Source organism: Gouania willdenowi, chromosome 24 (assembly GCF_900634775.1).
Source record: "Gouania willdenowi chromosome 24, fGouWil2.1, whole genome shotgun sequence".
Taxonomy (NCBI): domain Eukaryota; kingdom Metazoa; phylum Chordata; class Actinopteri; order Blenniiformes; family Gobiesocidae; genus Gouania; species Gouania willdenowi.
The window spans coordinates 25261082-25285608 of NC_041066.1; the positions used below are offsets into that span (position 1 = coordinate 25261082).

The 24527-nt window shown below is 38.5% G+C and overlaps 1 protein-coding gene across 3 annotated transcripts; it reads right to left on the reverse strand.

Annotated features, from left to right (window-relative positions):
- Positions 1 to 152: 152 nt before the first annotated feature.
- Positions 153 to 22190, reverse strand: hmbox1b (homeobox containing 1 b). Of its 3 annotated transcripts, none has more exons than XM_028439870.1 (10): positions 21905 to 22190; positions 18561 to 19265; positions 13780 to 13865; positions 12788 to 12898; positions 8353 to 8506; positions 8163 to 8245; positions 6033 to 6128; positions 5235 to 5329; positions 4290 to 4373; positions 153 to 2334 (listed from the first exon to the last, which is right to left on the reverse strand). In XM_028439870.1, exons 2-10 carry the CDS (start codon positions 19262 to 19264, stop codon positions 2191 to 2193), a joined length of 1557 nt encoding a protein of 518 aa, XP_028295671.1. In that variant the 5' UTR covers position 19265; positions 21905 to 22190; the 3' UTR covers positions 153 to 2190. The 3 variants fall into 3 exon arrangements, with proteins under 3 accessions (XP_028295671.1, XP_028295672.1, XP_028295669.1); XM_028439871.1 differs by having other exon boundaries at positions 5235 to 5326; positions 18561 to 19268; XM_028439868.1 differs by having other exon boundaries at positions 18561 to 19268.
- Positions 22191 to 24527: the final 2337 nt, after the last annotated feature.

The following is a 24527-nucleotide window of genomic DNA, read 5'->3' on the forward strand; positions in this document are numbered from 1 at the left end:
AACATTGTTTGCTTTTTTAATCTTTAAAGGATCCTTTTATTTTATATTTAAAATATCCTTATTAGTAGATTATTATGAACCACATTTATTTTATTTCTTTTTAAAAACAGGACTATTTTACAGTTTTAGAGCCTGTGTTCCTCCATCTTTAAATCATGTGATTGATGATGTCACAAGGCCCCACTGCCTGTAAACATCCTATTGTTTTCTATTGGAGTGAAACATTCAGCCTGATTTTTAAATAATTTAACAGTTCCAACTCTGAGGTTTGGTAGTAAACGCTAGCTACGTTTCCAATATCCTTAGAAATGTGCAAAGTCCAAACAGTTTTTACGCTTTCATGAGGAGGAATTTCAGACGTTTTGAGATAAACACTTTCCTCAATTCCACGTCACAGGACATGACGTACATGGTCACATGACCACTTCTCTCTGAGTAAACATGACGTGGTACGTGTGGACGGAGACCCAGATATTTATTTAATAATTATTAGTGCCACGTTAGATGTGACACAACCTTTGAATGTTCTAAGGAGGTTTGGAGCGTGCAGAAAAGTCTCACGGGATGAGATTTCCCCAGAGTTACCAGGCTCCTCCCCCAAAACAACCTTCAATGGAAACACGTTCAAAGCGCATTAATACTTTGTCGACATTTAGAAATATTGTTTTTATTTTGCGAAAATCTGTAACGGAAGCCGTGCTAATGAAACGGAGAGGAAAAGCTCTCCTAAGGGACCTTTACTCTCTCTTAAACAGTGTGCTGACATGCTCTGGTGGCTGAAGTTAGACAGTTGAAGTACTCACACCCACTTCTATCCTCAGGGTTTGTGTTTTCACCGCTGAATGCTTCAAGGGGGCCGTGTGACATCATCAATCACATGATTTAAACATGGAGGAACACAGGCTCAAACTGTAAAATAGTCCTGTTTTTAAAAAGAAATTAAATGAATATGGTTCATAATAATGTGTTTGTTAGATATAGATCTACTAATAAGGACATTTAGAAGATTTTAGGACAAACAGTGGAGGATAACTTTAAGCTAAAAGCTAGCTTTGTGTCTCAGGTATAAACTGAAGAGGAAGAACCAACAACCTTCAGCTCTGGGTGAAGCTAGGCTAGTTTTAGCTCTGTTGTTTATCTGTTCTAATTATTTATCTATTACTGAATGTTTCAACAAAAACTTCACAAAACAAGGCCCAGAAATGTTTTTAGGAACCAATAACCCAGAGCTAACGATAGCCTCTGTTAGATATTCAAAACAGGTTTTTAAAATACATATCCATGTAGATTTAGTCTAATTTCTTTTGCGATATAAAAGCTATTTTGTGAGCTCGCAGAAACCGGTTCCGTTAATAGACGTGTTTGCCAATGAACCCGTGAAATCCTGCACACGCCAAAGGAGTTATTAAAAATCACTTTGGGTTAGCTCGCTTTCACATTAGCTTTAGCTTTAGCTTCTTTTCCTTTGGCATAGCGTTGAGAACGAAGAGCCGTTCACCTTAATTATTAGTTTAGCTTGATTATCACGTGGATGGAGCTTCGTAGTGTCACCGAGGATTGAATGATTGCATGTGCACTGGATACAGGGACCAGGAGGACCAGGACCAGGAGGAGGACCAGGTAAAGCCATCAGTTCCCTCTGAGTAACACATGGAATATTTACTGCAAATGAAAAGAAATGTGTATGAAATTAAGGCTACATTTCTTTGAGCAGGAATAAGAGCGAAACGTTAAGTTTCCTCTGAGGAACCGTGAGCGACGCGTCTACAGGTGAGTCTCACGCTCTTCTTCTTCTGCTGAGCACCATCAGGTGAACATCAAAGGGAACCATTTACATACGTACATACATGTAGAGTCTATTTACAGCACATCCTGTTTCTGAGGTGGGGGGGCAGAGGTAAAGTGTGCAGGGGGCGGAGTGGAACGCCATGATTCCCCTTTTCTTCTTACAGTCAGAGATCATGTGACCCGTTTTTTACCAGATGTTCATAAAGTGAGTGAGGTCGAGGTGGGTGTGGTTCTGGAGGGAGAAAAACATTCCTGGTTACATGGACTAAATCACAGGAGGAGGAGCCAGGAGAGGAGGGGTGTGTCTTTCCAGAGGTTTACTAAGTGTTTTTTTCTTTTTTTTGCTCCTCATTTCCCTTCTTTTCTTCTTCTTCTCTTCCTCCTTTTTATCTCCTCCACTGTTCACTCGTCCTCTAACGACTCTGTCTTGATGTCGTTGGCCACGCCCCCAGATCTAGAGAGGGCCAGGATGGTGTGGTTCACAGCAGCCATCTCCACCGCCAGAGAGATGGGGTCCTGGTGCTCACTGTGGGCTGTGCTGTCGTCCTGTAACAAATACAATTACAAGTGTGCAATACATCATTATTACATTAATCGCAATTCAACACATGGCGATTCATAAATGTTCAAAAATCGTTTATTTTTAATAACTAAATGACAGGAACACGACCGCTGCACGCAGAACTAAAAGTTAAAGTTGCGCATGTTGCCCAGACACCTGAAGTAAGATGGCGATAACAGCAGCTAACTTTAGCTACAGTTATTGAACGTCAGATTAACGAGAGATGTGTCCTCGTTGGGCGCATTTCCTCCGTGATGGTGCGACGCAACCGGCTCCGTGGCCTAGAAGAGCCCGGCGGGGAAGGCTCCACCCCGCTCCCAACTCTCCGCTTCCCGGGGCCGTGGACATGGTTAGCTCGCTGAGCGCTCTCCGCTCTACGGCGGGAACAGAGCCTCCTCCCCTTCCCGGACTGTCCTCAGTGCGCCCCAACGCAGGGACCGGTACACGACAGTTGGCGCTAGGGGTCGGTGGGTATGTCGGGCACCCACCCACTCGTCTGGAAACGAGCGCACTAAATACGAAACATGCTAATCAGCTCCTTTTCTTACACACTGATTAAAAAGTGATGATGAGTAGCTGCACATTTGTCTCAGCATTTACAGTCCATGACATTAATTATTCATTGTGTTCTTTTATCCACCCACCATTTATTTTAAAACCCAAAAGCTGATGTTGAAGGTTTTATGTTTTTAAAGCTGATTTAATTGTTCACAGCAACATGTTTAGTTTCTTGTGACATTTATGCTGCTCATTTATTTTTTACTGAATAAGCTTTTGTTAGATCAGATTAAATCAGCTAATATTGTAGTTATTTTTATACATATTTATTTATTTGGTAATATGATTAATGTTGGATTAGGTGATTTGGTATAAATATAGATAATAGTGATACGTTTGTTTGGTTACTTTAATGAATGGATACAGACACATACCTTGTTTTAAAGTATGAAATAGCCACAAATTGAGGAAAAGAAAAAAGATGCATAAAAAAAATGATTATCGTAATAATCGTTGATTAATTGAATCGTATCGTGAGGTCCCTTAGATGACACGCCCCTAGTTACAACAAATACACGACAATACTCATCAATTCTCTGCCTGTGTTTTTTTCTAACACTGCTGTTTTTGGTCTAATTTATTCATTTTAATTATTCATATTTATTATATATATATATATGTATATATACAGTCATTATTATTTATTCCTCAATAGTGATGTAAATTGGAACACAGGTGTTTCCTGTTGTATCATCTTTGTTAAGTGCAGTCACGGACTCTGCTCGACCAATCATAATGTCTATATGTTGCGCTACCCGGAAGCGGCGGAACACGCAAGCGAGGGTTTAGTTGTTGTTGCTACAGGTATGTTTACTATTAAAGATAAAACAGTTGTAACAAATAATGAAAGTGATCTCATTAAACGATATTTCATAAGAACCGACTGACAAACAACGACCACCGTGATCAAGCCACGCATCACGTAAAACGGAGCAAAATGCCAAAACAATGCTAACGGTTAGCATTAGTCGCTGCTATTGTTATCACTTGTTGTATGTCGACCTTAATTAATTATTAATTAGTTATCATTAATGAATGTTGTTTGTATTGAATATATGTAAATATTTAAGTATTTAGATGATTAATATATAATGTTTATCATACTGTGAATAATTTAATAATCTGAGAATAATTAATGATATTTGACTAATGTATAGAATGTAATTTATTTATAATACAACCTGAACTACTGTATGATTATTAATGGATAGAAATGTCTTTCAATCAATGTATCATGATCACGATTATTGATCCAGATAACTGAGAATATCTGGAAAAGATCAGATTTAAATCTTGGTCTGAGTACGACTATACATATATATATATATACAGTATAATAATAATAATGATGATGATGATGATGATGATGGAGTGTGTGTACCTGTGTAGGTGAGGTGGGCTCCAGGCGGTAAATACCAAAGGGGCGGCTCAGAGGTCTCTTGTCAAAATAAGGAAGGTCACAAGCCTGGAGACGTTTCAAATACACAAGGTTCAATTAATATTCAAGGTTCATTATATTCTAGCACAAAGTTCTAGTCCCCCTTTCTTTATTTCTAGTTTATATTTAACAAAGCGAAATTATAGAAATACAGTTGTTTAAGATGTTTTTCATCATTTAAAAGACAATAATAATCTAAACATTTCAAAAATCTATTTTAATTTTTCAGAAATTTCAGGTGACCCCATTTAAACTCCAGGCGACCCCACATGGGGTCGAGACCCCAAGGTTGAAAAACGCTGATTTAGTGGTCCCTGAATAAATGTATTTCTATAGTTTTTATAATTTTAGGTCATCGCACGTCTGAGGTGGGGCCAACACTGACACTATATTTATTAATTTTCCTCTCTCTCTAGTACCCTCTGTAGGGGTACACATACCCCCATTTGAGAAACGCTGTTCTAGCAGATTTAAAATCATCAGTTATTAAGACAAAAATCCAGAATTACTAGAATTCATTACTTGCAATAGGTTTATATGTTTCTTCAGTGTCGGGGAGACAAGTTTACAATCTGTCACACATTTGGTTGATTTATTGGGAATTGGAAAGAATTTAGAGGAATTTGAATTTAGCTGTAGCGCCTGTAAGAGACGATGTGGCCTGAGAAGAAGAAACAAAGAACAGCAAAGCAAATGTATTTGTGAAGCACATTTTATACTCGGTGTGCTTTACATGATCAAAAACAGCTTAAATTAAAATAAAAACGTTAAAATCAACAACAAACACGTTGACGACAACATGGTTCTCTGACTTCAGGTCATAACTTCTGAACAGATTGTATCTGAGTTGTGTGTGTAAATATAATATAATGAATAGTTGTTGTGTACCTGCTCTGAGAAGTCGTTTCCATCGATGTCGTCACTGTTGGAGTGTCCACCAGGACTCTGCACGTCAATACCATGACTCTCAAGAATTGTGGCTTCTTAGAAGAAGAGGACAGACGATTACATTTATATCAAAATAATTAACAGCTACTGGAACCAAAAATATCATTTCACATATCATGGCACATTACAAACTTGGATGAAAAAAGGATGTTTATTTCAAGACAAATTGCACCATCTAGTGGTCAAAAATAAGAATAATATTGTTTAGAATCAATTTAACAAATTACAGGCACAGCTGTGGCAAAGTGAGCTTCCACCTGTATTTTTGTTTTTGGCCTAATGTTTATTATTATTACCAAACTTGTAGTTGATGTTCAGTTAATTCTGCTTTTATAGCCTTCCCTACTGAGAATTGGCTTCACAGTTGATGTACATTTCTGTATTATTTTTCACATGTCACATCATCTGTAACCATTAAAGGTCCAACTTCAATCTGAATAAAAATGCACTACCTACTGTAACTAAGAGGGGAATGGAAAGGAATCTGCAAGTAACTCATAAGTAAATTTATAAATTAGAATTTAACTAAATGTGCAGTCATCATATAAATAAGTAGTTCAAACACGTAGGTTTTATCCAGTTAAGTCCTACTTGTGTTTACTCGTTACCATAGTAACCAGACAGGGACTGGCTAAAAAGTAAATGATGGACACACAGACTATACATGTGTGTGGGTAGTTATGAAGTTTAAAATGAATCATACATTTGACAGACGGACATTGTGTAAATACACATTACCAATGTTGGCTCTCCTCTTGATCTCTTTACGACGATTAGCAAACCAGTTGTAAACTTTTAGGGAAGTCACTCTCTCCAGATCTGAAAGTTTCTTCCCTACAAAAAAAAAACAAAAAACAAACATGGATTTACTTCATAACCTGGAACAATAAGCAGCAGTTTTTTGTTTTATATGTAAAGGTTTCATTAATTAACAACTTTTTTCAAGGAGTTTACTTTGATCTCCTGTTTCTACTGCTAGTCTGTACGACTATAGCATTTAACATTTAATCAGTAGCATTACTAGTAACTGTAGATATCTATAATTCAATTTTGACACATTCCGTGAGTCCACATGTCCATAATATAATTTTAACTACCGTAATTTCCAGATAATAAAGTGCACCGCTGTATTGGCCGTATTCCAATAATTTAGCATTTTTTTAAACGAATCCAGACGGAGGCAGCAGAGTAACATAGGCTGCACTCTATTGTCCTTCAAACTAGAGGTCGACTGATATAAGATTTTTAAAAGCCGTTGCAGATACCGATTTAAAAAAAAAAAATCAAAAATTCAGCCGATGAACAATATCTAAAGCCGATTTACTTTTTTTTTTTAAAGCACATTGATTATGAAAGACAACTGAAACACTCATATGATATAAATGTATAAATTAGAAATTAAATGAAATACACCAATAGAACTCCTAACATTTATTGAACATTAAATATACTCGTACACAACCAAGTAAAACAAAAATCCTTATCCTATTATATTAAGGATATAATAAAATAAGAATATTTGATCAAGTATATCTGCTTTTTATTGATAAGCCTATTGGCTTCTACCTCTCCCATGCACATGCTATTATTATTATTACTAATTTTTGTTTGTTGTATATTCATATATCTGAATGGATGTTTTTTTATATTCTTTCTTTTTTCCTTTAATGGCTACTCTAAAGTGCTTAAAAAAAAAAAAAAATCGGCTGATTTTGAGAAAAGTCCATATATCGATCCACCTCTACTTCAAACGACTCCACAATAAGTCTCCTCCTCACTGCTCCACGTCTGCATATCAGTCCATGTACAGCTTTTGATGGTGACTTTTACTGTAACAGACACACCTTTGTCTGTTGTTCTTAACGTAGAGCGATCACAGTGAGTCCAGACTCTGAGTCAGAAGATGATTTGGTAACTTTATGTTGTTTATTGTTTCCTTCCTTTTACTGTAGACTGAGTGGAGATCAGAACAGCCTGGATACAGACTGTATCTCTGCTCCATCTCTGTCTGTCTGTCCTCAAAGTTCAGAGACGATCCTGAACAAACTAATGCAGTCATTTAACAACTTTATGCTGTTTGTTTCCTTCTATTACAAACGGACTTTTACTTTAGTACTGTATCCAGGCTGCTGCAGCACGCTCTCTCTCACTGTGTGTCGTTGCTATGGTGAGGGAGTAAACCGGTATATCATGACTAAATGACTGATCAGAATGATTTCATGTAAACAGTTTCATTAATCCACCTGGTCTAATGTGATGGAGCTCAATTCATGAAGCTTGAAAAGTGTAAAACACTCTTGTCTGAACACTGCACATGTGCACTTACAGTAGCTCTGCCATTGGTTTACAAGTGTAGAGAGAATGTAAGAAGCCACATGATTGGCTGAAAGCAAACACACGATTGGCTGATGAATCTGTCAATTAGATTTATCAGCCAATGGTGACGTTCATTGACCCACGACGTCAGAGAAGTGTCAAAATTCACCACACACACATTTCTCTCACACAGATGTTTCAGTTTATAAATGCACATTCAGCAATTCACATTATCTGTGGATTTATATTACAAGTGTGTCTCAAAATAATATTTCTGAAGTAGAGCGTGTGCATTTCAGAACTTATATTACAAGTTTGCATAAAATATATATTTGCGAAACAGATCGTGTGTGAAACAAAGCATGTGCATTAGTGAAAAACCCTGCATGAGTTCATTCATTATGATAATGATCTGATTACATACTGTATATCTCCCACTAGTGAAAACTAAAAGTGCAACTAATAAATCCTACTGATTAAATGTTAAAATGTCTTGCTGTAGCATTGTGTGCACATGGTTGCAGCACTCATGTGGTCATCTAAGGTTCTCACCTGGTTTCTGGATCACAGCGTTGCAGGCGTTTGCTATCTCCTCCCTTTTGGCCTCGTCTGGGTACTGGTTGTCATTGAAGTAGCTATAAATAACATGAAAACAATGAGGTTTAGTGTATATTGAACACACAGAGATGTCTGATTTCATTCCTTCACTCCTCCAGGAAATAAGAGAACATATGAAACCAACCTCTCCATCACAGCCAGGCACTCCTTCCTCCACGTGAAACGACTTCCTCTACGCAGTCTGAAGGTTCCAGAGGCGGTGCTGAGAGGGGGCGGGGTTTGTCTCCACTCCATCTCCTCCAGAGGCAGAGGAGCCGGCCGCATGTTCAGAGTAGCACCTGGAAGGTAAGAAGGGCATGGTGAACACTGTAATCGTGATTATAATCGTGCAGCCCTACTACATCATGAGCCCAGCACTGACCAGAATTTTACTTTGAATAAACTCAATAAACATATTACCTCCAGTTCATTCACAGGAGTGTGTGAACGTTAGTAGAAATAGTTGAGGGTCTGTCATATATTCTAAGCCAGTGTTTCTCAAATGGGGTACGTGTACCCCGGGGGCCACACAATGGCACTACAGGAGTTAGTGGGAGTGGAAAATTAACAGATGAAATATGAATTAAAAGTATGGCGTTTTATTACAGTTTAAAATAACAATCATAATGATGATTAGAGCTGGGTATCAGCCAATTTCCTGAATTGATTCGATTCTGATATCACGATTTGATTTCTAATCGGTATTGATTGATTTCAATTTTTACTTGGATATTAATAAGATGTTGCTAATGCAAGACTATAGCACGAGACTACTGGGGTTGGAGTAAAAAAAAAAAGCACCTAGGAAAATTCCAATGAAATCGACTCAAGATCAAATAAATCATTTTTTTTACTCAGCTCTAATAATGTTGATGTTAATTATCTGAATTAGAACATGAACTGAAAAATCTTGGTCCCACACCAGGCGAGAGATGAATTGACTTTGATCTGACATGTTTTGAGTCTTAAGACTGACAGTCGAAACATGTCAGAAGATCAAAGTCAATTTCCTGATAAAAGTTGTCTGAATAAATTAAACCATAACATATTATTCATAAAGAAGACAAAATTAACTTGCTGGAAGTATTCTTTAAAATGTGTGTTATCACTCATTATATTTAGTTAATGTAGTTGGACAAAGGGATTAAAGATTAAAAAACAGATCTAGCGTTACATTTCAGGTGTGTTATGGATGAGTAGAGTCTGTTAGTCACTGTAGGACAGTTGATCAATGATTGAGACTAAAAATCAGTGAATCTCAACGCTTACTTTTCACCCTGGATGGTAAGCTATCTTAAAGCTAATGCTAATGCTGCAGCCTATTATTAGTGCGTTTCAGTTATGCATCCTCACTTGCATTTTCTTCAGGAAATGCAAATGTTCTAGTTCTTAATGTGATTTATTTTCTAAATGATTATTGATCTATGACTCCTACACCGTCTTTATCTCCTAAATAATTATCATCTCAAGCAGCATTAAGATCAGACTATTTGTTGATGATCCAAACGTTTATTCTTCTGCATGTTATCAGCAGGTAATGAAGTGAAAAATTCACTGGCACTACTTTTTTAAATTCAGTCCTATTGATTAGATGCAGTTGTGTTTCTTATAAAGAATTTAAAACAGACGAGCAGGAATGCATTTAAATGTCTACTGACACAATGCATGACGTCATTAATAAACAATAGCTCACTGAGAGCAGGACAATGTACAACTGAAACTAACTCCAGCAGTAGCGACTGTCACTCATTAGCACTCGTGCACTGTACTCAGTTAAAGGTTAGCCGTGTACGTCAGCCTGCAGAGATAGAGCTACTGACAGTAAAGAGAAGATGAGCAACGTCTGGAGATTCTTTTAGATCAAAACAGATAAAGTTTAATGCAAACTTAACCTCTATAAATCAACCAGGTTACAGCACGTGGACGTTAGCCTGTGTGCTTTATCTGACAATAGCACAGATAGCTCAGCAAGCTAACGTTAGCAGGTAAACGACATTGTCTCAAACAACACATCACGATATTTCAATATCAGTGGAAAAAACCTGATATTACATTTCTATTACGTTGATATTAGTCGGCTGCATCGACGCAAATGAGATGATAGATAATATTAGTGTATTTTACAGCTGATTTAAGACATGGGTCAAACTGACCTGTTAGTGTTAGAGATGCTAATAGAAAGCTAACACAAGAGGAAGGTTACGTTTAATAAGGGTTATTTATTAAAGGCTCAGTAATCGTTATTAAATGTAATTGAACTTCAGTAATTGATAACATAACATAAATGAAATCTAATTTTAGGGAAAATAATAATTGTAATTCTAATTGTAATTGAAAAAAAATGCTGGTTAACATAATCATAATCCAATTGTAATTGAACATGGATAAATGAAGACTTAATTGTAATTTAAAAATGTAATGGACCCCAACCCTGGTTCCCACCAATAGGAGAAACAGTGTCAACCATTTTATTATAATGCTGGTGTTGTAGAAACTGAAGACAAAAACCAAGCTGAGATATGTTAATTTATTCCAGCACTAATGTATTTCTAGGCCTTAAAGCACTTTTGAATCCCAGAACTTTTAATGGAATTTCCCAGCTATTGAAAGATTGTAATTCTGGAACAATCCACTGAAACCGACTAAACCCAGCCTAAAGTGGCTTCACTTACCGGAACAAAAAAAGAAAGACTGAGAAGTCCACTTAAAACAAGACCATATTTAATGGATGAAATGGTGATTTTTAGTGACTGCTGCTGCTCTGTCAGCACTCAGAAACATGTTCTGGTCTAAAATAAAACTACTTTCCACTCAGCCAGTGTTTGTTCCATCAACACATCCACTGCAGACGTCTCTCACACCAAACCCTGTGACGAGGTGTTTATGCAAATATTAGGAACTGCAGAGAGAGACGTCCTATATAAAGACACCGTCGACTCACGCTCTCATTACTGGAGAAACAGGAAGCAGCAGGAGACCAACCCTCATTATCCTACGGAGCTGCTGCTGCTTTGGAGTTTACACAATTACAACTATTATGTATAATATGCCTCATAGTTTAGGATGGAACATAGAAATGAGAAGAGCAGTCACCAAGTTCAGATCTGATCTTTCCCAGATATTAGCAGTTATCTACCATATCTATTAGGGCTGGGCGATATGGCCTTTTATAAATACCGCGATATTTTTAGGCCATGTCACGATACACGATATATATCTCGATATTTTGCATTACCCTTGAATTAACACTTTGATGCACAAAATCACACCAGTATGATGATTCTATATGTCTACATTAAAACATTCTTGATCATACTGCATTAATATATGCCAATTTTAAACTTTCATGCAAAAAAGGGGATATCACAACTAAGTCAAAGTTGACATAACTGTATTTATTAAACAGTGAGTGGCTCAAACATAAAATTGTCAACAGAAAGTGCACGTTCTGTGCAAAAATTGTCACAGAGACATTTCAAAACAAGACATTAGTGCAGGATGCAACTCACATGGCATTTCAAAACACAAAATTAAAGTGCACTTTTTGTACATAATGCCACTACAATATTTTAAAACAAATAGTGCCCTTTTGTGCATGTTGTCATTAAGATGACATTTCAAAAAAAAAAAAAAAGTCCGCGAGTTTAACGGTATGGTCATTTTCAACACCGCACAGACTACAAGCTGCGATATATCGAGTATATTCGATATATCGCCCAGCCCTAATATCTATTATCATTCACACTTTAAAGCACACACGGGCCACATGCAGCTCTCAGTCTAATTTTGTGTTGCTTTACCAGTAAACACACAAAACGACTTGAAAAATACACAAAATCAAAGGCAAAAACACAATATGACTAAAAAGTGTACAAAACAATATCAAAAATGACTCCTACAAATTGACAGAAAGAAATATAACAAAAAGACTCCAAAAGCACACAAGATAACAAAATATACAAAACAAGAAAAACACTGTTTTTCTTGTATTAATGATCAGATTGGTAATAACGTGGCCCGGGGGCCAAATCTGGCCCTTTGGAGCATCCTATTCGGCCCAGAGAAAAAAGTAAGAATCACAAAGAAACCATGAATCACTGTGTAAATGACCAAATAATTCAGTTGTAGATGAAACTTATATGGCGACCGTGGCTCAGGTGGTAGAGCATCGTCTTCTGATCAAGAGGTTGGGGGTTCGATGACTATGTGTCGAAGTGTCCTTGGGCAAGACACTGAACCCTAAGTTGCTCCCAGTGGTCGACTAGCGCCTTGCATGTCAGTCCTGTCCCACTGGTGTGTGAATGTGAGAGTGATTGGGTGAATGAGCTGATATGTAAAGCACTTTGAGACTGTTTCAGTGGTGATAAAGCTCTATATAAATCATGTCCATTTATATCATTTGTATCTGCAATTTTCCTTTTTTACCCAAAATGTAACCAAATTAATAAAAATTGGTCATAAAACCAACACAATTTAAGGTGAAGATCCTGCAAAGACTCAATATAGAAAGAAAAACCATAAACATAACAAGAACATAACTTTGGAGGAGGTAATAAATGCACAGACAGACAAACACTGACCTGGTGATGTTTTCTCCAGTGTGTACCAGCGGTAGAAGGCTCTCTTCTTCTGCTCACTCAGGTCAGAGCCGTGCTGCAGCAGCCAATGGGAAATCCTGCTCTGGCTGATGCCTGGAAAGTGTTTAGCATTAAGCACAGCTCATGCACAACCCTAGGAAACGGTTTAAGGATTATATCTTTGCACTGCATTGATTGATTCTTCTTCACTTGTACTTTGTGACTAACAAAGAAAAACCAAATGCTGCTGAAGCGTTTGCTTTTTACTTTATACTGCAGCAGCTGCTCCTATTCAATATTACAGCTTCATACTACATGAATATATATATATATATATACATATATATGGTTTATATATATCTATATACACCATAGCACAGCAGTGGGCAACTGGCAGCTGTAGGTGTAAAACACAAAATCAGTCCAACAGCAAACATATACAAAATGACTCTTTAAAAACACATACAAAACAACAGAAAATACACAAAAGGACGTCAATAATGAACTAAAGGAAAACAAAAAAATATACAAAATGATGACAAATTTACACTAAATTACTTCATAAAAACACAAGACTACTCGAAAAACACATATATATTTAATATAATGACAAAAAACATGAACACAACAGAAACAACAATGTGAAATGAGAGAGAAATAAATAATTACAACAAAAATACATAAAATGAATAAAAAAACAACCAACAAGAAAAAAAAATAGGTGGTTTTTACCTGAATTCATGCTCAGATTGATCATTATTCTAAATGCTGACATGATATTGATAACGTGGCCCTCAGATCAGACACATTTTTGTGGCCCTAGTTGTGATTAAAGTTGTCTATCTCAGCCATAACAAAGTCTGATAAACAGATTTAATATACAGTAGTGCTAACAAATGCAACATCAGGCCCTCAGTGTAAACAATCTAACATTGGAATCATTGATAAAGGCTCTACAGATAACAGCATGTGTTTAGATGTAAATGATCACTGACCGGTAACTTGTGCCACCACAGCCTGAGAAATCCTCCTGTTCCCCAGAAACGCTTTGATTTCTTCTTTCACCAGACTGCTGTCTCTCCTGTACAAACACACACACACACACGTCATTACTCACCGCCACAGAAACACACACGTAGTAACAGAGATGTAAAGTCTACATACATAAATCTATGACACTTTATTCTCATAATATTATGACTTTATTCTTAAATAATACGACTTTATTCTCGTAGCGCTCAAATTTATTTTTATTTTTAACGTGGCCCTAATACGCCTTCATAAATAACTTGGGTTTCAAATAAAGACTAATTACATTATCTGGAGGTGTTTCACATTTCTTTTTAAAACCATGAAATTAGCGATTCAGGAAAGTTGTTATTTCTGTACGTTTAGTCTGATTTAGTCATTTCACATCAGTTGCGAGTGATTGTTTGAACATAAAGCAGAGATAATCTGTCTTCATTATCACCACCATGGCTTCTACACAATCAGAGCATCTTCAGATGAACACAACGACATCTGCTCTGAATCCAGCCGTAATCAAGCTCAGTTCTCATTTAGAACTGAAGTGGCTCGTTTCAGTGTCTCCAGTCCTCAACGTTGGAACAAAAAACATAAAAAACCAGTGAAAACATGCATCGACTTGCAGGAGCACGTGATGTGTAGTCAGTCAGTCACACAGTGTACCCACCCTGCGTTTTGGTCTTCAACACACACACACACACACACTTGGCCTGATTCCTCTGTGCTACAGACTGAATCTTGAACAATTTATAGAGCTGAAACTAACTATTATTTTCATTATCGATTAGTCAGTAAATTGACACTCAATTTGATCGCGCCCACAAACAATCTTCGCGCACACACACACAAACACTCTCCACACACAAACATTAATGGTGTGCGCACACAAACACAAATACTCGTGGTGTGTGCACACACACTCTCCGCGTGCACACGCAAACACTCTCCACACACACACAAACGCGGTTGATGCACACACACACAAACATTCATGGTGTGTGCACACAGAAACACTCTCCATGCACACACACAAACACTTGTGCACACAAACACTCTCTGCGGGTGAATCAAATGGCTCTGCATCATCGTCAGTGACATAAATCCCATGACGCAACAAATCAATAATGAAATTCATTGCCAATGCTTTTAATAGTTGATTTTATCGATTCGTTGTAACAGCCTTAACAATTTAGCATTTCCAGCAGCTTTGAACCAGTTGGTCTGCGTGTGATGTGAGACAGAGAACGTATCAAAGTCACCAGTGCTCCGTGGGTATATTTCTAAAATGAAAATGCATCACGACTCCCGACATCAATATCCTCCTCCTGTAGCAGCCTCTCATGGGTGCAGCTAAAATTAGAGCTCAGAAAACTGCTGCTCGTATCGACAGACAGCGGTGGATCAATGTAACACAGGCTGCTGTACAACACAGAGGAGGAGGATGAAGAGGCTGGAGGGGGCAGAACCCCTGCAGAGACAGACATCAGCTCTTTTTAAAGTCATCAGACAAAAGCTAATAGCAGCTTGTACAACAATGTAACGTGTGTGTCACACCTCCACAAACACACACACCAAGAAGATGAGATCGCCATCCCAGCCTGTGATTGGCCGATCTGGTTAGATCTGTGAAGCTAAGCAGGTCTGGTCCTGGTCAGCAGATGATGGAGACCATTGAGAATTCCAGGGGCCACAGTGGGGGACAGTCGTGGTATCTGTCATCGTGTCCTTGGGCAAGGCACTTCACCCACATTGTCTAGTATGAATGTAGTGTGTGAGTGAGTGTTGGTGGTGGTGGGAGGGGTCATAGGCGCACTATGGCAGCCTCGCTTCCGTCAGTCTGCCCCAGGGCAGCTGTGGCTACAATAGTAGCTTACCACCACTAAGTGTGGAGTGAAAGAATAATGCCTTAATTCTGTAAAGTGACTGAGTGCCAATGATGAAGCCCTATATAAAATTAGTGTATTATCATAATTATTATTACTGAAAGAGGACAACAGGCTTTTAATGCCACATATGTAACCCAGTCCCTCAAGGATTTCGTGACAAATTTCTGTGTTTGTTGTGAATCCGTGTAGCATTTGTTCATTTGTTTTTCATTATGTAACGAAAACATTAAAAAAAAACTCATTATTTGATATTTTTTTCCAAAACCAAAATGAAAAAATGGAAAACGCCTTGTTTTTCCAATTCAAGCTCTCTCTAGGTGTCCTGTGTTGGAGACAGTTATGGTTCCCAGTAGAACCAGTCTGTGTGTGATGCTCTGATGTTCTCATGCACGTTTATAGATGGTATGAAGAACCCAAATACAAACCATGAACATTTCAGAGAACTGTTAAACTACACATAGAAACTAAACTAAACTAGGTGAGATCCAACATTCTCCTCTAACTCTAGTCCAAACATTATTTGTTCAAAAACTACATGACGTTATATGCTCAGCTGAGATAATGAAGAATGTTTGTTTAGTTTCTGCTGTGCCTTTAAGACGTTCTCTGATTGTTCTATTGAGACAGATGGAGGAAGCTTTTAGGAGTTGGACTGAGATGATGAGCATCTAATCAAATTGAGAATCAATAATGAAATTCATTGCCAATGCTTTTGATAATCGCTTTTTATCGATTTTAATAGTTCAACATATGTCTGAATAAATAATTAGATAAAGGTTACAGGCTCCAGAGCAGTCGTGCAGGGTAAACCCTTCATGACTCTGATCAGGATCAGTGTGTATAGAATTGACTGAGCCCGACAGAACACGACCGAACCCGAAAGACCCGAGTGAAGTCGATGTCTCTTTAAGGCTGAAACAATACTTACATCTGTGCACACGCTTGTAGAATGATCCTTCATGTGCCGCTACACGCTACGTCTGGTTGAAGAACTGTTTATACTGAACAATGATTACAGTTACAAGACGGAGGACGCACACAGGCAACATCGGGGCAGCTAAGTAGCTGCTGGGGTCCTCTGGTAAAGACGGGAGCACCCATGCAGATCGCCTGTATTAGACGGTGCTGCTGATGTGTTTCTGGGTTATGTAGATTAAGAGTTAAAACAACACAGGCACGGCTGGAAGTCAAAGTGTGCAACAATTACTGATTAAAAAGGGGAAAAACGACCCCTACGTGGGTTGAAACACATTGTAGGGGTCGACATTGCAGCGTACCCATTCCTGTACCCCTTCAGACCTTTACCCTGAACCCATGTACCTCCTACACACTTAAAAGCATAATGTAATGTCATATACAATTTAGCCCTACAGTGAAATATCCTGTTGAGGAATAATATAGAATTAAAAATAATCTGTTTGCACACATCTTAATTATGAATTATTTGATTTATTTAATTAGCCTATTGGCATTTTCAATGAGAAACAATCTCACAACTCACTACAACTTTAATAAGAGGCTGAGGGTGAAAGGATGAACAGAACTCTGTAATATTTGGATGAATGAAAGACAGTCTGAGTCTAAAATCGTTCTCCACACAGTCATTTTCTATTTGTTTGTCAAAGCTGAAAATCCACTTTCACACAAGTACGTGCTGGTAAAAGGCTTCAGAGTTGTAATAGCATGTTTAGCTAGCACAAAGCAATGTAGCTCTCATGATGATTGCGTTATTTTGAATATATTGTTTCTGTCACCACTAGAGGGCAGTCTGACAGAGGACAATGTGTCATTTGTGGCAATGCATGGAGGCTCCTGACTGCTGCTATATTTATATTATAGTTTGCATTTTTTTGTTATTCACATATCCCTATGACATTAGGGTACCCCACTTTTAGAACCTAGGCTGTAGGAGATCAAAATGACATTGTAGGGCCCCTTACGTTCAACAGTGCTGGCAAGAACCCAGCCTACCATTTAACAGCCAATTTCTGTGATTGTTGTGGCATTTTGAGGCTTTATTATTTTTTATAACTTTGCCTAAACTTGTTAATTTGCCAAAAAAAGCCTGATTGCCTTTGAATTATTTAATAAAAACACAGAAAAGAGCTCAGTTTCACAATAATTTAACAAGATATGAATTATTTCATCACATTTTAAATGTTTCCAGTGCAGAGAATATTACAGAGAATCAGTTTGTTTAAGTTTTTGAAACAAAAACCGAAAAAATCCTGAAATAAATTAATAGTTATTTTCCTGTGAGAATCTAATCAATGCACTCATGACTTTTACTACAGAAGAGTCTCGTGTGTGTGGAGATACCACCAGGGGGCGCAAGCACCAATGACATTAGCCACTGCTACCATTTTAGACGGTAGCTGTAATGAAGCTCTATCATAGATCTTCTATAATAGTAGGTGTTTAATCAGTTTGTTTTATTTAAAAGTCCTTCTAGATCAGCAGGAGATCATTAAACACTAGCGTTAGTGAAACACGTTCGCTGCTATTTGGCTCGAAAGAGTCAGTTTGGCTGTGATGACACAGTCTGTAACCAGACTAAATGGTGATTCTGCTCACACTGTGGGACTCCCAGTGGCTGATGACTTCAGAAGTTGATGTGGTTTACACAAGGAGGACTTCAGCCACGCTGTGAAGCCTAATTGACGGAATCTTTAGTCAGATTGTTTTAAATTGCCGAAATTTGCGGCGATTGGCCTAAAATGCAGGGCTGTGCAGAATTTGCGGGGATTTGCTGAATTTTAATAGTTGCAATCTAAACATTGCGATTGCCTGGAGGGTCTGATTCAACAACAAAAACAATGCAGCACATTAAAGTTAACACAGAGTGTGTTTACGTCACTACAGACCTCATCAGCTCCTCCACCTTATCGTCGATGTCCAGGTCTTCATCTGTGGCTTCAAACCCAAACACCCGTGCAGCCACGGCACTGTTGACCTGGTAGCGGGGGGGGGACAGCTTCCCATTAGCCGTAGCAGCCAGACCGTCACGACCGTTCTGAGACAGCGCCACCAGAGACAGCGGCGAGGCCAGGATGGCAGGGGGCGGCGGCCCCGGAGGTGACGAAGTGTCGTAAGTGTTGCTGAGCGACGGCGACAGCGCCCCCCCGGCCCCGCCCCCCCCAGTGATAAACTGCGTCTGCGAGGCCGTAGAGATCTTGGAGGTCATGAAGGAAGAAGAGGAGGTGGTGGTGGTTGCAGAGGTGTTGGCGTTGGTGGAGGAAAGGTCACCGTTACAAGCAGCTGATAGAGAGGTGGTGGTTGCTGAGGCAGTGGTGTTACTGGTACTGGTCAACGAGGGGGGGGTCGTTGTGGCGTTGGAGGCAGAGTTGTTGGTGCAGATGTTGTTGGCCCCGCCTACTCCATAGGAGGACGAGGCTGAGGAGGAGGAGGAGATGCGGCGGCCAAACTTATCCCCGTGTTCCCGGTCCAGGCGCTCCAGGGTTTCCAGCGCGTGCAGGATCTCCTGCTTGGTCATACCCGTACGACGCAGCCGCTGCAGCAGATCGATCTGCTCAATAGTGAAGCGCGGCTCCTCGCTCAGTGCAGACATCCTGCTGCCAAAGGGACGAGAAAACAACACACACACAGGTTGATCAATGGCACGGGGGTTAGAAGAGGGCAACAGAGGACACAAGTTACAGAGAAGTGATGTTAGAGATGGAGCACAGGAGTACGACGTGGAGTCAGGCATAAATAAGACAAATGAAAAGAAATGAGAGGATTAGGAGCAATGAGTGATGGGGAAAGGGCGTAGAACAGAAGGTAGCTCAGCATAAAGTAGGAAAAAGATAGAGAGAGAGAGCAGATAAAAGGAAGAAAGAGTAAGAGACAAGTGTGAAAGACAAAGGGAGGGGGGGGGGGAGGGAGGGAGGGGCAAGGCATAAAAATCTGCTATTTTTGGGAAGCGACAGGCAACACGCACCCAGTGCCAGAGTCACCTTGACAGCTGATGCTATCTTAACAGTCTGAGAGAGAGAGTGTGTGTGTGTGTGTGTGGCGCTTTAGGAGCTCTGCACACACACACCACCCACACACACACACACTCAGGCATTTTCATAAGCAATTTTCTGTGCAAAAAATCAATGCAACTACAATCAGACTGCGGCAGATTCCTCCCCTAGTTTCCCTACAGCAGCCCATCCTCAGCTGGTACCATCAGGGTTTAAAAGGGGTCACAGACATTCCTCTATAGCCGTTACAATGATAGACTAGGGATGGGCAATATATCAAGATTTAGGATGTATCAAATTTTCTATTTTCTATCGCCTATATCAGTAAATACATTTTTTATAGCTTATTTTGTTTTATGAGTCACAGCTTTCACGACTTCTCAGAACAGCATAAAAAGCTCAGTTAGATGATCACTGAGTGGGTCCTAATCCAGACTAGGGCTGGGCAATATGGACCAAAACTCATCTCAATAGTTTTTCTCAAAATGGCAATATACGATATAAATCTCACTAATTTTATTTCAAATGAAGTCTGACCAGAAAAACAATTCTAGGTTAAAATTGATGATAAAAAATGCCTCACAGACATATTTATTAACAAACAGCTGATCAATGTGAACCACTTTTGTCTTTTTCTCCTCTAAGGGACAGCACGTGTGAGTGAGTTCTGTAGTGTGGCTTGTTTAGATGAAGGTCTGGGTTAGGACGCACTCAGTGATTCATCTCACTGATCTTTTTATGCTGTTCTGAGAAGTAATGAAAGCAGTGACTCAAAACTACTACTTTAAAACAAAATAAAATAAATAATATATAACCCTGAATTGTCTGGTCAGACTTTATTTGAATTAAAAATATTGAGATTTATTTTGTATATCGACATTTTGAAAAAAATATTGAGATACAAGTTTTGGTCCATATGGTCCAGCCCTATGATGACTCTATGGTAAAATAATAATAATAATCAACAGGACGAGGCTGAGACGGAGCCCAGCAGGTGGACACACATATACACACACACACACACACACACACACACACACACACACACACACACACACACACACACACACACACACACCTGGTCATTGGTGAAATAAATAAATAAATACATTACTAGAACTAGTGAACATTAACTAGTCCTTTTCTACAGGCTGTGAATCAGTGACAATCAGTTAGACTCCAGCCTGTGTGATGATGATGATGATGATGATGATGATGATGATGATGATGATGATGATGATGCACAGCACTTCTTTAATATGCAGCTGAATGCACCAGGGAGGAGAAACATCAGTGACTCAGAGCAAAACCTAAAGGAAAAGTTGGAAACATAGGGCTGGACGATATGGACCAAAACTCATATCTCAATATTTATTCTCAAAATGTTAATATATGATATAAATCTCCATATTTTTAACTTAAAAATAGCTTAGGTTAAATTTGCTGATGGTAAATGAGTGAGTTCTGTAGTGTGGTGGACTGTGTTACTGTGTGCTGTTCTGAGAAGTAGAGAAAGAAACAACTACTTTAAAACGAAATAAGCTATATATATATATATATATATATATTGATATTAACGATATTGTAATTTTCTAATGCAAAAGTTGATATATTGCCCAGCACTTGTGTCACACTAAGATAAAAGACTGGAACATGAACAGAAGTCAATGTGAACTGGTTTATTCCTCCACAGCCTTGTCATTAAAACCAAATATTTAATTAATGTGGGGTCTCATACTGGAGTCATAATAACCCTTTGGAATATGACTTTGGCCCATATCGTCCAGCCCTAGTGTGCTGGGCTCAGACCTCCAGCGCTGCTGCAGGCTGATGATGATGATGATGATGATGATGATGATGATGATGATGATGATGATGCCAGCCTTCACGCCCTTTGCCCATAAAGCTAACGCTAGCAAAGACAACACCACCGTCTCAGGTTACACCATAATTATAACTATTCCTCAGCTCTTTAACACTAACACTGAGTTATCCCGGTGTTAAGCGGTCTGTCCCTCCCTGTCCCCCCCACTGACAGCTGCCCTGTGGCCCTACACGGGTCTACCGGCTCCGTTACCGGGTCGTTCCGGTGCCGGTGGGTCGATGTAGCGGTGATTAGCACACAATGCTAATCCTGGTACTAGCTGACGTTAACCGCCGCTGCTGCTCGCTAGCAAAGCTTTGATATTAATAATAACAACGTAATTTAGTTGTAATAAACAGTAGACTACATGACTTACCTGGATTAGTGCGTCCAACAGAGCATTGAAGAGCCGCAGACAGTGGACCGCAGCCCCGCTACACGGAGCTGAAGAACCCGCCCAGCACCGAGTCTCACACGGTTATAATGAGACAGAATTATGTTCCTCTGCGCTTTGTCTGTCTGACAACAGCCATAATGACAAGAACCACCGAGGGAACTGTAGTCTCACCGCCTCCCAGGCCTCCACCGCACGGCGGCGTCCACAGCCCCAAGGACTACAAGTCCCAGGAAGCACCGCGGCTCCTGATCCACAGACGTCTGAACACACTGTAGCCCATGCAGTTTTTAATGAGGACTGATGTGTTGCCAGATATGACGGATCCGGATGTTTGCCTTGTTTATTCATATCATTTCAGTATGGCATGACGGCATTCAGGGCCACATTAAAATTAAAATAAATCTGAGCACTATGAGATTAAAGTCGTAATATTTTGAGAATAAAGTCGTAATTTTATTACATTAAAGTCGTAATATTTCGAGAATAGTCGTAATTTTATTAGATTAAAGTCATAATATTTCGATAATTGTCATAATGTTATTAGATTAAAGTCATAATATTTCGATAATTGTCATAATTTTATTTGATTTGTATTTGAAGTTGTAATATTTTCAGCTTTCAAATGTTTTGCAGTGGGAAAACGTTGATAGTATCTGGAAACCTTGCCTCACTTACTTTATCCACAACTAAACTAGCTAATCATTAAAGATGTAATAAATACTTTATACTCACTTCTGTCTATATGTGCAGAAAAATATGCTGTTATAATGGCATTGAAATTGATTTTTAAAAAAACCAATCAAAATAATATCATGCTTCATCTTTATTTATTCTTTATTTGCAGAGTTTTGAGAAGTTGTACATTAGGATATGTTTTGATTCTATAATGTATTATTATTAAAAAGCATTGTGGCGTTATTTTGTTGTTTTTTGCCTGTTATTCATTTACTTATTCAATTTGATAATTTGAGTTTGTATTGGTTGTGTTACTAAAAATAAATGTAAATAAATGTTTACTACAATAACTCTATACAAGTTAAAAATATTATGCTGTGATTTTAAAAAAAATCACAATAAAAAATAATGATAATTTTATGAATAATTTTCATAATGGGAACTCTTTTTTTGGTTTGATGGATAGATAGATGATACTTATGTCACATGTTAATGTTTCAAATTAAATATTCTGTCAGAAAAACAACAGACTCACTGATTGTTTCAGTTTTTTTATTCTGTATTTCACTGTCATAACTTTAACTGGAATAAATGACCAGTGGAGTTTATGTTAAATTCTATAACTTGAGGAGAATGAAACAGGATAAAATCATCCTCTAACTATAGATGAATATGTGACGAGGTTATGAACTGTTATGAATATTAAAACCCTGCATGCGTCTGTCTATGGTTTAACAAACATGAATAATTCATAATCCACTTATGGCTTCAAGTAAAGGTGCTTGTGTTGCTACATTAACAATGATATTTTGTGTGTTATACAGTTTATTTTACATTTTTCAAACATATCAGTGATGTGGAACCCTGATATTTAACATTATCTCAAAAGCTCATAAAACATAATATCTCCAAATTGTATTGGTTTAGGCTACTGATATAAAAAAATAAACTATTGAATTAACCTTTTGATAAGAAAATGCTACATATTGTCACGAGGCACTAGTTTCGCAGGAATTTTATAAAGCTTTGTGATGCATTTTTATCTAATCAGAATTGTTTAGTGCACAGTTTTCTGACTATAGCATAAAATGCACATGGTATGAGCATGCAATGGGGTTAGTGTATACGTGCAAGAGTGTTGGTGTGTGCGTTCAGGTGTGTGTAGAGAAAAAAACAGACACACTGGAACTATTTGAAACTTCCGGGAACTCTTCCGTTGTCACAACTCTCTCTGTAAACGTCTCTGTGTGCGTTCAGCATCTACATCCAAGGTGCACATTTGGTTTTATAGCACATGGTGAAAATATCAGCGTTTATAACACTGACGTCAATAACTTCTGAGTCCCATTCATCTGGTCTAAACAGTGAACATTTTGAAACATAATCACCAAATAAAGAAGAGTCAAAATGTATGTTTCCTCATAAGAGAACTCCACAGGAACTCAAAACTTGTGAAAGAGCCTTAAACTATCTTCTTCTCTCTCACTCGTGTGCCTGCGCACAGTGGCGAATGTGATCTGTAACTTTTTGAAACTTGTATCTTGTGTAATACCTCTAGAAACCAGCAGTTGTTGCTGGTACCAAGAGACCGACCCTCCAATGGGAGGCTACGTCTGTGAGGGTCTGATGGTAGGTAGACCCTCACCACGTAGATCCATTTTTGCCCACTCTAATGTGCAACTTTTAATCAATTTCTGTGGTTTTTCAAATCCCATTTCACCACCTTTTAACCCATTTTATTTGTAATGTAAAGTAACCTTTATTCATCACTTCATTTATGAAATTCTTTTCTGAATTTTTACCCATTTTCCTTGAGAGGTAGCAGTGGGCTGCCAACCGCAGGCACCCGAGGAGCAGTTGGATTGGGGTTAAGGGACTTGCTCAACATCCCAAAGTGTTGGCCCGGGTGGAATTCGAACAGGCGACC

Coding starts and splice junctions, on each gene's coding strand:
- hmbox1b (XM_028439870.1), bottom strand. CDS start 19,264: ATGTCTGCACTGAGCGAGGAGCCGCGCTTCACTATTGAGCAGATCGAT. Junction 8,246..8,352: donor TGCCTGGCTGTGATGGAGAG/GTTGGTTTCATA, acceptor TGTTATTTATAG/CTACTTCAATGACAACCAGT. Junction 4,374..5,234: donor GAAACGACTTCTCAGAGCAG/GTACACAACAAC, acceptor AAACGTCTCCAG/GCTTGTGACCTTCCTTATTT.